At 43.1% G+C, this 14,509-nt stretch overlaps 1 protein-coding gene across 1 annotated transcript in view; it reads right to left on the bottom strand.

The window, feature by feature from the left end:
• The window catches only part of NMT1 (N-myristoyltransferase 1), a 47,191-nt gene extending 42,018 nt beyond the window's left edge, over nucleotides 1-5,173 (bottom strand). The window contains exon 1 of the mRNA XM_012661509.1: nucleotides 4,996-5,173. Coding sequence (XP_012516963.1) covers nucleotides 4,996-5,126 — 131 coding nt within the window. The 5' untranslated portion in view covers nucleotides 5,127-5,173. The remainder of the gene's footprint in view (nucleotides 1-4,995) is intronic.
• Nucleotides 5,174-14,509: the final 9,336 nt, after the last annotated feature.

Below are 14,509 nucleotides of genomic sequence, written 5' to 3'. Positions count from 1 at the left end.
GCCTCGGCCTCCCAGAGTGCTAGGATTATAGGCATGAGCCACGCCGGGCCAGCACTAGAAAATTTTTGAAGCAAGTACTGACCCTGTCAAAGAATTCTGGTTCAGTGTTTTTGGTGCTTTCAGTAGGGAACACCATATTTTGTATGCCTTAAGTGCAACGATCGTAAGGGCACCTTCTTTGAGGAATTAGAAGAGAGGCTTAAATGATAGAGATTTCAGATAAAAAGTCAAAGAGATCAGATCTAATGTTCTGTAATAAAAATAAAATATTTTTAAAAAGTCAAAGAGAAAAAGCTAAAGAAGCATCCTCCTAAAGTTACTACATCTATAGTTCATAATTCTATGGGTTCCATAGGGAAAGGGTTAACTGCCAACTTAGTAAAGCTGAGGAATTTTAGAGTGAGCACATTAGTTGAACAATGTGAAAAATCAGCAAAACTGCTTTGCCATGAGCAGCAATCTCCTTGAAATAGGCTCTCATTTACTTTTCATTTCTTCTGCTTTCCAGTCTCTTCTCTTTGAAGCAGCTCTTGATTAGTTTCTTTTTAATTGCCACTTAATTGGGAAACAAAATTAGAACACTTATTTGATATCGGTGATGAGGTTTTTCTTTTCATTTTTGCTTTGATCTAGTTTTGAAAAACCAAAAGCTGAAGGGAGGAATTAAGAAAAAGGGACTAAAAAGACTTCTTTCCAAGAGCTAGATGCAGCTATAAGCCATCAAATAAATAGAGAAAGAATGACTCTTGGAGAATCTGAAGAAGGAAACAAAGACAAGTAAGGACAGTTTTATGGGATTTACTTTCAAAAAGACTTTCTTTTCTAAGTTTTTTCATAAGGGATAATATCTCATGATCAGGAAGTGAGAAAAACTCATAAGGATTCATGTTACCCTGTCCCATGGAGTGAGAGAGCAGGATGGGGAACAGACATCCCCTACCAAAGGGCTCTTTACCCAGGGCTTATCAGCATGTCAAGGATACTGATGATACTATAAAATAAATTCCAAAAGAATTCTAGGAACACAACAATCTAAAAATTCTTTCTTGTTCCATAACACCCAGATAAACTTTACTTATTTGTTACTCCCAAATTAAAATCCACTGCCAGCTGATGAGATTTATTCTTTAGCAATTATTTCTTGGAAAGCCTTTCATTCAAAAAAAAAAAAAAAACCAAGCAAATTAAACCATATACATGAGTCATGAACTGCAGAGGGATACAGCATAAAGATTACCTTAGTTAGTCCAACTCTCCTCTCTATTGCTCAGGGTAATTTATGTTAGGCAAGTAACTGGGGGAAATTAAGCACATTTAAAAAAACAGAAAAACTATAGACAGATACATACGCATATATGTGTATATTTATATGTATACATGAAGTTTTATATTCACCAAATGTTTATGCTTATTATTGAGAAAACACATGACTAGAAAAGTCAAGAACTAAACTCACACACAAAGAGACATAAGAAACTAGCATAACTGCATTCCCTATTAATCCAGGGCATGAATGTAGCTCATTTCATTAGTGTAAAGCACTATGAACTTTAGTTCCTAAAAGGCCTGAGAGAATAAGGATTAGTTTTAACCATTAACCTTTATTGCATATTGTACTTTATTTACTTTTTAAAAAATTTATTTATTTTAGAGACAGTCTCGCTCTGTTGCCCAGGCTAGAGTACAGTGGCACCATCATAGCTCACTGCAACCTCAATCCCCTGGGCTCAAGCAATCCTCCCACCTGATCCTTCTGAGTAGCTAGGACTACAGGCGCTTGCCACCGCACCCGGCTCATTTTTTAATTTTTTTCCAGAGACAGGGTCTCACTATGTTGCCCAGGCTGGTCTTGAACTCCTAAGCTCAGGTGATCTGCAGCCTTGGCCTCCCAAAGTACTGGGATTATAGGCATGAGTCACCACATATGGCCTTGAATTGCACTTCGGAATCTCTAGTGTTGAAAGGAGAAATTTCCTGTCAGTTTGTACATGACTTTTGAAAACATTTCATTTTATTTTATTACCTGCCACTTTAGGAAAGATGGAAAGCATTTTAAATAATATTAAGTAAAGACAAGAAACATTTCACGAAGCAAAAACCAACGGAAAGCTTCCATAACATATTGGAGGTTCTTTGATTTCTGTAGGTATTTCACAAAAATTGTAATAAAGCTTACAATGAGATTTATTTGGAGAAAAAAATGTGTATGTAAGAAAAATCTGACATCCTTCAACTCAGATAAGGGAAAAGAAACTCCACTAACACTGGCCAGGCACTTTATGGTTTGCCATTCTTTCATACAGCAAATACTCATTAATGGGATAAGGGAAAAGATAAGGGAAGGGAAAAGATAAGAGAAAAGAAACTCCACTAACACTGGCCAGGCACTTTATCGTTTGCCATTCATTCATACAGCAAATACTCATTAATACCCACTAAGCACCAGGCACCTTGAAGATACAATTCTGTCCTCAAGCACTTTACAGTCAGGTGAGGCAGGGATTGGACACATTAAACAAAATTATCAAATATGTTATTTAACTATTGTTTTGATAAAAGATACAAAAATTACAGTCTGTGGTAAGAGCAAAAGGGTAATCGGAGGTTAGGAAGATGTGAAGAAAGAAGAGGGAGGAAGGCTGCATTCCAGATGTTATCTCATTTAATCCCTAAAACAACTCTAGGTTTAGTACCTTTCCCAAGGTCACAGGACTATTAAGTGTCAGAACCAGGCTTTGAAACCAGATTTAAATGACTCCGAAATCCATGCTTTCTCCATCATGCCATGCGGCTTTTTCCCAAAACCACTGCCTCTTCCCAAAACTGTTTTCTCTGAAAGTGAGTGGAAAAATGTTGACTCTACCCCAGATTCTAAGTGCCAGAATTAGATTCTCTCCTCCAGACTAGGTCCTCTGTTTTTCACTTGCCACCTCCAAACTCATTTTCACATACCTATAGATTGGGGATGTTAACAAACATAATTTTTTCACCCAGACCATAACCACGTACAGGAACAACAAAAAACACTTCCAAAGTTTTTTATCACTTAGTTGTACTACAAATAAAATACAGAACTTTCTGGCAAACATTTTGCAAAGCGATTCATAGATTATAGGGAACAAAACCAATTATAGAGCTATGGACGCTGGTCAGAACAGGAGTTAAGCAGAGAAAAATAAAAGCAACTACATAAAGAGCAAAGAAAAAGCCCCACTTTCACTTCTGAAATGACTTTCACATTCAACAACTCTCATCTATGATTTGGATCTCTACTCCGGAAGGCTGCACTTTCCCCTCTTCCTGCTCCTACTTCCTCTTTTTCAGCTCTTCCATTTTTAGGAATATCAAACTTCAAAGCAAGATTTTTATTACATTAGATGTGTTGTGAGTTACAGCAACAGAACAGTCTTAGAAGAACCAAATTTGGCAAGCTTCCCTTTCCTCTACATTCTTCTTGTGATTTTTATTGCTGGTTGAAGAACAAAAAAGCTAGATCTTTTAACCTAGGATTCATCACAAGCAGATTATAAACCACTTAAATATAGTTATACTTAGCTTAACAACAGGGATACATTCTGAGAAATGCTCATTAGGTGATTTTGTTGTAGTTCGAACATCATAATGTATTTATACAAACCTAGATGGTACAGCCAACTACATGCCTAGGCTACATGGTATAGCCTATTGCTCCTTGGCTACAAACTTGCCCAGCACATTACTGCACTGAATACTGTAGGCAATTGTAACAAAATGGTAAGTATTTGTCACTTACCATAGCATAGAAAAGGTACAGTAAAAATATGGTATTATAATCTTATGGAACCACCATCATATATGCAGTCTGTTGTTGACCCAAATGTCATTACGCTGTACATGACTATAATCCCTTGGCTCCCATCTCTACAAGGTAGCAGAACTTAAAAAAAAGTTTATCTGAAGACCTCAACCTTCTACTTTTATCTCAGAGGCTACCTCCAATACTGCAAATGACAAGGTAGCTATGAAAATCAGACTACCACAGACTCAGCAAGAGTTATATACCCAAAAGTCTCTTACTCAGTTTAAAAATACGTACATAAATACAGATAGGAAGATAGGAAGAGAGTCAGTGAGTACCGAGCCAAACGCTAACAATGTGAAGGATGAACGGTAGGTAGGCTGTGGCTTACAGAAGTAAAAACTGATTTGAGAAAAGAACTCAACACTCAAACACCCGGTGCATCTCTTCATCCCTAGGAATAAATAGTTACTAAAGGTAAGACTGTAAAGTACAGGATATGCAGTATTGAACCCACAGATTCAAAATACTATCCAAGAAGCAACATCCCTCAAGTTCTTGAAGCTTGAGGCAACTTCACAAAGTTAACAGGACAAAGATGCTGGAAGACCTAATTACATATTGTTCAGGAAACTTATGGACTTGGAGCAATGGACACCGTATAAATCAAAACATTATCATATAGTTAATTACATAGGGTTTATAAGGTGAGTTTATATTTTGGTATTCTCTCCGTAGTGATATTTTACAACATAATTATATATGTAGTCTGCACAGCCTGATGAATTTTCCTCGTTGACGGTGAACTGTAGCGAAACGTTTTATTATTCGTTTATTGCTAGTCACGTTGTTCACACACCTCTGTAAGTAACGTTTCCTTTGAACTGTACTGTTACTATATTGCCCTGTGTTGTGCCATCGAAAACCATCGTCTAACATGCTCTTTTCTCCGGACGTGCCTGAAGCACACGAGTGGAACATTACACAGAAAAACTTTTACATAATAAAAGTACTAAATGTCTCCAGCCCCTAATACACTGAGCACCCGCCCCTGGTAAATGACAAAGGCAATAACCAATCACCAGGCAGGATCCCAATGCCTTAGCTAATAAGAATCTGAGGGTGGGGCTAGACTAAGCTCCCGGTGACTTCCCCGCACCCCAGAGACCCAGGTTGTGGGAGCCTGGATGCAAATTGGACTCCGAGGATCTCGTTACCCCCGGTTGTAGCTGTTGTCTTCCTCGTTCTCGCAATCGCTGCAGTGTTCATGGCCGTTTCCGTTCCCTTCCATCATCTGCGGCAGCGGAGGTGCCGGCGGCTTCCCTGCTGTCTCACTCTCGTCCGCCATCTTGAGTTGCTAGAGCCGGGCTCCGCGCCCCGCTACATAGGAAGCTCCTATTGGACGAGGGGGACTTGCGGTGTATTCTGGGCTTTGCAGTTTTTACGGCGAGGCGAGCTGCCACCAGGAGCGGTTCTTTCCCGGGAAAGCAAAACAAGATGGACTACAATACCCAGAAATCATGAGGGGAGGTTGTCCTGGCGTCGCTAGCGGGAGAGCAGCAATACCCGGAAGCCTGGATGTTCGGCCACGCTTTGAGGAAAGAAGGGCGGCAAGGTTGGTGGGACCGAGACTCCCACAGACGCGAGTGGCCGCGTGGCATGCTGGGAGTTGTAGTTCGATGCTGGTTTAGGGTTTCTGACGTGGAGGCTCTAAAATCCAAGGTTTGACATCAGCCTACCTTTCCTATTGCCTGGGCCGCTGGTGAGCCGTTATTGGCTGCCGTTAAGGACCGTTACCTTTCCCGGGTAAGTGAGAGGGCCTGACGCCCGCAGGTGCGACCCGCTGGGAGCCCGAATGCCCCGGACCTTCTTGGAGGGGGCTTTTCTGCAAGAAGCCAGGTTGGCTTCCTGGCCGCCTTCTTCACTCAGGAGTTTGGGTAGCACCCCGCAATCGTTGGCAGTTCAAGGCCTCATGAGAGGCGGCGGATTGTGGTGTGCGGAGCCCTGACCCTGAGCCAGGAGATCAGACTACTCGGTAGGCAGGGTTCGCTGCATCTTGGCCACCAGGTAGTGGTCTCCTCCAAGCTGTTCCGTGCACATGGCCCTTTCATTTCCTACAAGAGCCCTCCACTGTGACTCTTTAATGAGCACTTATATGCAAGGCTCTGTGGTTAGGCTTTTCGTACATTATCTCATTTAATCCTCTTAACAAGCCTAGAATATAGGTAACCTTTTTCACGGATGAAAGACCCAGAGAGGTTGGTAAATTGCACAGTCACATAACTAGTAAATGGCAAATCAGTATACAAATCTGGATCTGTCTGCCCCCGAGGCCTCTAAATTCTTTACCACCACTAAAGTCCCATTGTGTGATACACTTATCCGCCCAAGGAAATCAGTTGTTAGAAGGTAACTGCAACTCCAGTGTGTATTCTGGATGTTAAAAAAAAAAAAAAGGTAACTGCGACATTTTAATCTGTTTTTATCCTTGACTGAATGTTTCAGTCCCTTGGTCTCCTGTGATTGAGTGATCTCACCTGAGTCCTGAGAAGAGCACCCAAAGACATAGCTCCCATTCTTAGAGATTTGCTATTCAGGTTGGGTGTGGTGGGTGGTGAGGGAAGGACTACCATCAGAGAGCTCCATGGCCAAAAAGGGAAATGGTCTTTGCCTTTGAGAAACTCTCAACATGGGAATAAGGGTAGGATGGGAAGAAACAGCTCCCATCTGACTCAGGGAAAGAAAACACAGGGCTAAATATAGTCAACTCTGTTTTTTTATCAGTGGCAGGAGCAGAAGTAAATATGATCCCAAGCAGCAGAAAATCCCAATTATTTATATTCGACTTTGGAAGGCAGTCAAACATACCCATTCAGTCTGAGAGCTGTCACCACAGTCATCTCTCTAGGGCCCAGACTGCTGTCAACACAATGCCTTATTTGTAGCTGCAGGAGAAGGGGAGGTCAGAGATAATAAATCCTTCTTACATGTGTTAGAAGGATTTATCTCTTCTAAATGTTTCACCTGCTTTAGCTCATATGACCTGGTGAGGTAGATAGGGAAGGGGACTTGAAGGAAATTGTGCTAACAAAAAAAATGATAGTGATACCCAGTTGCAGAGCTTGGACCAGAACTCACCTCTGGGTTTCTGATTCCCAGCCCTGTGTTTTCTTTCCCCACAGATATGCAGAGGTTGAATGAGTGCTAATGAAGCAGGACCAGGGAAAAGTATGAAGGAATGAAGGTGCTGGCTTCTTTGGCCCTCTCATTCTGTGGTTCAAAGCTTTAAATAAGACACTTTGCCTTATATTTAAATGCAAACTGAGCAGTTTTGTTGTTGTTGTTGTTTTGAGACAGAGTCTTGCTCTGTTGCCTGGGCTAGAGTGCAGTGGCATCAGCCTAGCTCACAGCAACCTCATGTTCCTGGGCTCAAGTGATCCTTCTGCCTCAGCCTCCTGAGTAGCTGGGACTATAAGCACGTGCCACAATGCCCAGCTAATTTTTATATTTTTCATAGAGACAGGGCCTTGCTCTTGCTCAGGCTGGTCTCCAACCCCTGAGCTCAAGCGATCCTCCCACCTCGGCCTTCCATAGTGCTAAGATTACAGGTGCAGGCCGGGGGCGGTGGCTCACGCCTGTAATCCTAGCTCTCTGGGAGGCCAAGGCGGGTGGAATGTTTGAGCTCACGAGTTCGAAACCAGCCTGAGCAAGAGCGAGACCCCCGTCTCTACTAAAATTAGAAAGAAATTAATTGAACACCTAAAAAATATATAGAAAAAATTGGCCGGGCATGGTGACGCATGCCTGTAGTCCCAGCTACTCGGGAGGCTGAGGCAGAAGGATCGCTTGAGCCCAGGAGTTTGAGGTTGCTGTGAGCTAGGATGACGCCACGGCACTCTAGCCCGGGCAACACAGTGAGACTCTGTCTCAAAAAAAAAAAAAGATTACAGGTGCAAGCTACCGCGCCCGGCCACTGAGCAGTTTTTGTTCAGTGGAAAGCCTTTCTGGGAGGTAGGCAAGTAATGTGGCTGTCATGACCAAGCTCAGAATGCAAGTGCAAGTCCAAAGTTCTGGAATCCAGCACCTCTGAGAATTTCAGAGTTAGAAGGGACCTGAGAGGCACTTACTCCCTCTGAGGATTTTTCAAGTTAGAATCTTCGCTTAGATTTTGCAGGATCCATGATTCTTCGATAGTAAGATTGAAATTGTATGTTTTTAAAAAGATATTGCATATGTGTATCTGATCACCTTCTTAAAATGACCACTTGATAACTAAATATTGCCACATTTGATTTTGGTGTTTAAGTTTACATTTGGGTTTATAGTCACATTGATATTGCATGATTCCCCAAAGCAAAACTATGTAGAGTTTCCTAAATTGGGTATACAGATATTTTCTTGGGGTTCTAAGAGTTCTCATATTTGTTCCATCACACTCCCCTATAAAAGAGAGCTTTCCATTTTCAGACAGCTGTAACTGGTAGAAAGTTGGCCAAGTTCTACCTTAGGGAGTTATGCAGAAATATATAATCCTGTATCCTTTTAGATAGTTGTTACATTTTCTATAATTAGTATCTAGTTCCCTAAAATTCTTTTTTCATTCCCAGCTTTCTGAGCTCCTCCTCACACTAGAATAGCAGGACTCTCCCATCTAGCTCCACTGGCTCTTCCTACCCACCCATTCTACAGGAGCACCATATGAAGGTAGTGGGGTACAGCAGGGCCCAGAGGGTGACTGAGGATCATGTCCATAAAGCTCTACAGATTCTGAAATTTGCTCCTAGTGTAGATATCTCCATTATCCCTTCATGGTTGTTACTGGAGGCAGTAGAATATAGTGGTTAAGAGTGTAGGCTCCAGAGTGTGACTCCCTGGATTCTAAATCCTGGCTCTGCCTCTGACTTAATGAATGACCTTAGGCAAGTCACTTAACCTCTCTGAGCCTCAATGTCCTTATCTGCAAAATGAGACGTGCATACATAGCACTTAATAAAATGTCTGGGAGAAAGTCAATACCCAATTAATTATTATTTTCCTTCCCAGGAAGTCACCATTACTACTGTGATAACCAAAGGAAAACTTTTCTCATTGTGTCCATCGCAAATGTACTCCCAGCATATCAGAGATACCCTGCCTTGTAGTGGGCCTAGGAAGGCATATGCCAGGTTGTGATTCACTTATTCAACACTTTGGAGTAATAATGGTGACATGTCAGGCTCTATGGCAGGAAATAGAGAATCAGGGATAGAACAAGACCTTGTTCTATGAGGGCTGAGAATAGGTTGGATTTTCCTCACCTCTGTATCCCTAGTGCCAGCACACAATAAATAGGCCTTGTTGGATTAATTAACGTATGAGTGAGTAAATGAGTGAATGGTGAGAAAGAAGACATAAGGTCTTCAGCGTGGAGAAATGTAACAAGCAAAGGGCAGAGGCAGGAACACATAATACATTGACTCCTTATATTTGTACAGTGCTTTATTGTTCACAAAATACACTAGCACACCATCTTGTTTAATCCCTACCATCAGCTATCTTGTTTGACTCTGCCATGAGCAGGACAGCTGTTATTCCTCTCCTACAGTGAGAAAACAAAGTTCAGTGATTTGTCCAGTTTCACTGTTACTTAGTATGGAGTTCAGACTTGAACCTGCATGTTTTAACACAAATCCTGGTGCAGTAACTAGCTTATATTCCTCCTTTCTCCTTCCCAAGGGGGAACATATGGTGAAATATATGTCTACAGTGGTGATCTGGGCCAGGTCACAGAAGGCCTTAAGTTTCAGGCTTAGGTGTTTGGACTTCCAGCTGGTGAGGACTTGCCAGAGGGTGTTTTATGTTTTGGTTTTTTTTTTTGGAATCTTTTCAATAAAGGATAAATATTAATGGTATTTGTGAAGTGTGGTGTAAATTGAATTGCATATTAATATTTATTCAAAATAAATTTAAGAACGAGGAGTCAAAGCACTCATTTCTAATGGACTCAGAGGGTTGTTTGTCAAACAAAACTTGAAGCAGCACTATATTCCAGGCATCATGCTAGATGCTAAGGACACAGGTGGCTGAGATGCAGGTCACGTCACGATGAAATCAGATCAAGTAAGCAGCTAGAGCTAGCTCAAAGTTTCTTACTGCTGTCTTGAATAATGAAGGATATTTGAGTTGAAAAAGTCCTTGATGGCATCTCATCAAAACTGCAAAGGCCAACTCTCAGTACTGAGGAAGTCCCTGGTTGTAGCCCCTGCAGCAGCCCGTCAGCCTTTCCTCTTGGATCATCCCAGGGCATGGGTGCAGGTGCTGTTGGCAGATTGGACCACAAGGATACCTACTTAGAAGACAAGACCCTCCCTTGTACAGCAATAGTTATGATACTTTAAGGCAGAAGCTGGGAAAAGTAGATCATTTGGAGGGGTTTCCGTTACAATATGCCCCAGGATGATCCAGATAATTGTTGGGGAGGGGAAACAGGTAAAGGCCTGTTCCTATCCCGTCACTGTCTTGACCAGCCATGGTTACTGATGGGAGTCTGAGCATCCCTCTGATGTGTCAAGAATAAAGAAAAGGTTGAGACCCATAGGGCTAGGTTATCTGTTAAGTTGTTAATACAGTTTGGATGTTTGTTCCTTCCAAATTTCATGTTGAAATTTGATCCCCAATGTTGGAGGTGGGAGGTGTTTGGGTCATGGAGGCGGGTTCCTCATGAATGGCTTAGTGCCTTCCCTGTGGTAATGAGTGAGTTCTAACTCTATTAGTTCACTTTAGAGCTAGTTGTTTAAAGAGTGTGGCACCTCCCTCCCAGCTAGCTCTTTCGCTCACCACGTGACACATGGCTCCCCTTTCACTTTGATTGGAAGTTCTCTGAAACCCTCACCAGAAGCAGATGCTGGCACCATGCTTCTTGTACACCTTGCAGAACTGTGAGCCAAATAAACTTCTTTTCTTTTCTTTTTTTTTTTTTTTTTTGAGACAGAGTCTCACTCTACTGCCCTGAGTAGAGTGCCGTGGCATCAGCCTAGCTCACAACAACCTCAAACTCCTGGGCTCAAGCGATCCTACTGCCTCAGCCTCCCGAGTAGCTGGGTCTACACAGGCATGTGCCACCATGCCCGGCTAATTTTTTCTATATATATTTTTAGTTGTCCAGCCAATTTCTTTCTATTTTTTTTCAGTAGAGACGGGGTCTCGCTCTTGCTCAGGCTGGTCTCGAACTCCTGAGCTCAAACAATCCACCCACCTCGGCCTCCCAGAGTGCTAGGATTACAGGCGTGAGCCACCGCGCCTGGCCTTAAACTTCTTTTCTTTATAAATTACCCAGTCTCAGTTATTCCTTTATAGCAACACAAAAAGGGCTAACACAATTGTTTGGTGAAAGAAGGGAAGTGAGCTGGCTCTGTAGAATAGGAATTAAGATTTGTCCTGCATGGCCACATGGCTTAGAACTTGGAGAAAGATTATCTAAGGAAGAACTTTCTAACTGCCAGGACTGGACTTCAAAAATAACAAACTGTCTTGAGAGACAGTGAGTTCCCTGCAACTGGATGTGTCCAAGTAAAGATGGCAGAGATGACGTTGAGGAGATTCGGACACTGGCAGGGTGTTTGGACCAAATGGCTCTTGTGATCATAAGATGGAATCCTACTTATTGGGTGATGGCAGTAGGTCTCCTTGACTGTTGAAGTCAAGGAGAAGCTTTCAGGGACTGGGCTGATCAAAGATGTTAAACTACTTCATTCCTTAATATACTGAACCCCTACCGTGCCAGGCACTTGGTATTTGAGTGGTATAGACAAGATTCCTACCTTAAAGGAAGGGGAGAACAGAGATGCACTCTAGGGAGAGGGAAGGGAGGCTGAGTCAGAGTTAATTAAGGACCACCTGCTGTATGTGAGGCATAATTAGATGCTTTTTTGTATTTCTGATTCAACAACCCTGTACGGTAGTGATTATCCCCACTTTAAGAAAAGATACAGGAAGAGAGGCTGACGGCTTGTATAGAATGTGGTTTTACAATCAAATGAGTTTATATGAAATGGCAAATGGACTGACCTCTAAACATAGTTTCCTGTTAATGTAAAATGGGGTTGATGGCAGTATCCACCTTAAGGGCTGTGAGGGCCTGGCAGGTAGAAACGGTTCATGTAACCGCTGTAGTTATCGTGGTCACCATTGCGAAGGCTGCACAAGTAGTAAGTGGCCGAGCCTGAATTTGAAGTTAGGACTCTGCAGTTCCTCCCGCCTCCGTACCCCGGGCAATGGAAAAGCTCTGGCTCCCGGGAAGCCCTGACCCACACACCGCAATGCTGTCCCACGTTCTTCCCCACCTACCTCCCCGGTTCCGCCTCTTCCGCCGGCCGGACGTCCGGTCCGCGTGCGCGCCCCCGAGGCCCCGCCTCGCTAGCCGGGCCGGCCAGTGAGCGCCGCGGAGATTGGGCGCGGCGAGGCGGCCGAGGCTGGGTCAGAGGCGCCGGGTACGTAGCGCGCCTCGCGGGCGGGTGGGAACGGGCTGGCCCCGGGGAGGGGGCAGGCTGGGCGGCGGCTACGCGGGGCTGCTTTGTCCCCGTCCAGCTTCCCGGAGCCCGGCTGGGCTGGAGGCCTGGCTCCGCGCACCCGAGCGCCCCACCTGTGCGGCGTGGGGTACGCGCCTTTTTTAAAGCCTCTGTTACAATGTCTTGAGCACATAACTCTGTAGGCGACTCTGGGGCAAGAGCTTTAATTTCCATGCGTGGCTCATTGTCTTAACAGCAGCTCTGCAAAGCAAGGTGCTATTTCCAGTTTTACAGCTGTGGAGAAAGGTTTACAACTAGAAAGGGATGGGAATTGTGGATACAAACCCAGGTTCAGGCCAAAGCCACTGTGTTTTAGAACTGTGTGGGCAGATCTCCGTTTGATTTTTGAATCCAGTCTCTGCCACTTCCAGTTGTGCGACCTCGGGTACCTTTCCTACCCTGAGTTTGTTCATCCGAAAAAATGAGAATGGTGATCTCATAGGGTGGATGTAAAGTGCTTTGCTGGGTAGCTGCTGTTTTGCCGAGTGATCACGTCCGATTTTCAGTCTTCTCTTCCCTGCTTCCATCTCCCCCGGAGGCTACACTGTCTGTAAAGTTTAGTGAAGACCCCCAGGACTGAGGGCGGCGTGGATCTCCCACCCATCCACGAGTAAAAGGACTGTCAGACCACCTGCCTGTCTTCCCACCTTCCCAAAGCAGGCATTGGCATCTCTGGTGTTTGCTTATGGAGTTTTAAAAAAGTATTCGCTCTCCCTTAGTTATGGAAAATTTATCACCCGAATAATCCTTGACGTTAAGTCCGAATTTTAAAAGTGAGGAAATGGAAGCCTTTGAAGATGTTTTATATTTTAAAGGTGTTTTTTGTTTGTTTTTGTGGGAGACGGAGTGCTCATTTTACCTGAATAAATCAGATTGATTTGGCGCGGCAGGGTGCAGGCGTGGGCCTCCAGAAAGAGGTAAAATGCCCGAGAGATCAAGCTGATAAAATAGAAAGTGGACAGGCCGGTGGGGTGGTTTTCCTCTTAGCAGGGACCTAAATTCTCACCAAATCCCCTTCTGTCTTGAGCAAGGCCGGAATCTGTCCTCCTGGGTGATACATTTAAAGGGCTTCAGAGCCTCTTGGTGACTGTGCCTTAGGGAGAAAAGATTAGGGCTGATAGCTGAAGTCAGGCTAGCAGTGAGTTTACCTTTGTTTTGGAAACTACTGCTGGCACATTTTTAGATTGACAGCTAAAATTTTTTTCTCAAAGTTTCAGTAGTTGCAAAGGATATGATTTCTGGCTAATTGTTGATACTTTAAAATAAAACTGTTAAATTACTAATTTAAATCTCTGCAGTGGAATCCAAATACATACCATAGTGATTTGATTTTATTTCCCTCATCTTTTGAAAAAAAAAAAAGAATCAGTTTTTATTTAACAGAAATTTCACGTCATTCTTTTTCTTTCTTGAACTCATATTTCCACTCTGTTTCTTCACAGAAATTTTTTCTACCATAATAGATTTTATACCTGAAAGCCTTTGGTTTATCATCCTACTTCTCTTTTGTATGTAACAAAAAATACATAAAAAATTAAAACATTTTAAATAATTGTGTTATAATATGAAACCTTTCTTTTGGATCGAGGTTTTTGTTTTTTTGAGATTTTTCCATTCAGTCACTCATGCCTGTAATCCTAGCACTTTGGGAGGCTGAGGTGGAAAAATTACTTGAAACCAACAGTTTGAGACCAGCCTGGGCAACATAGCGAGACTCCATCTCTACAAAAATATAAAAAAAAATTATCTAGCCATGGTGGCTTGGGCTTATAGTCCCAGTGACTTGGGAGGCTGAAGCAGGAGGATCACTTGAGCCTAGGATTTTGAGGTTGCAGTGAGCTATGATCATGCCACTGCACTCCAGCCTGGGTGACAGAGCAAGACCCTGTCTCTTTAAAAAGAAAAAAATCACATAGTGATCTATCATCAGATTATTTATTAATGATCTGTCAGTTGATAGCTCTTTTAGGTCCTCCTTTAACTTTGTTGAAGGCAAAGGTTTGGAAACCACCTGACTCAGGCAAGAATTTGTTACTTAGTCACATTCTCAGCTTTGAATCACCTCTTTGTGGTGCCCTGGGGATTGTTGCACTGTGGGACAATGCACCTTAATAAGATTTGGCATGGGTGGCTAGTTATGCCTTTCTTTGAAACATGGGAGATGGGTGAGTATGAAGGGGGAGCT

This window comes from Propithecus coquereli, unplaced genomic scaffold, assembly GCF_000956105.1.
Source record: "Propithecus coquereli isolate 6110/MARCELLA unplaced genomic scaffold, Pcoq_1.0 Scaffold714, whole genome shotgun sequence".
In the NCBI taxonomy this organism is placed as follows: domain Eukaryota; kingdom Metazoa; phylum Chordata; class Mammalia; order Primates; family Indriidae; genus Propithecus; species Propithecus coquereli.
The sequence above is the reverse complement of the archived record's forward strand: the minus strand, read 5'-3'. Positions and strand labels throughout refer to the sequence as shown.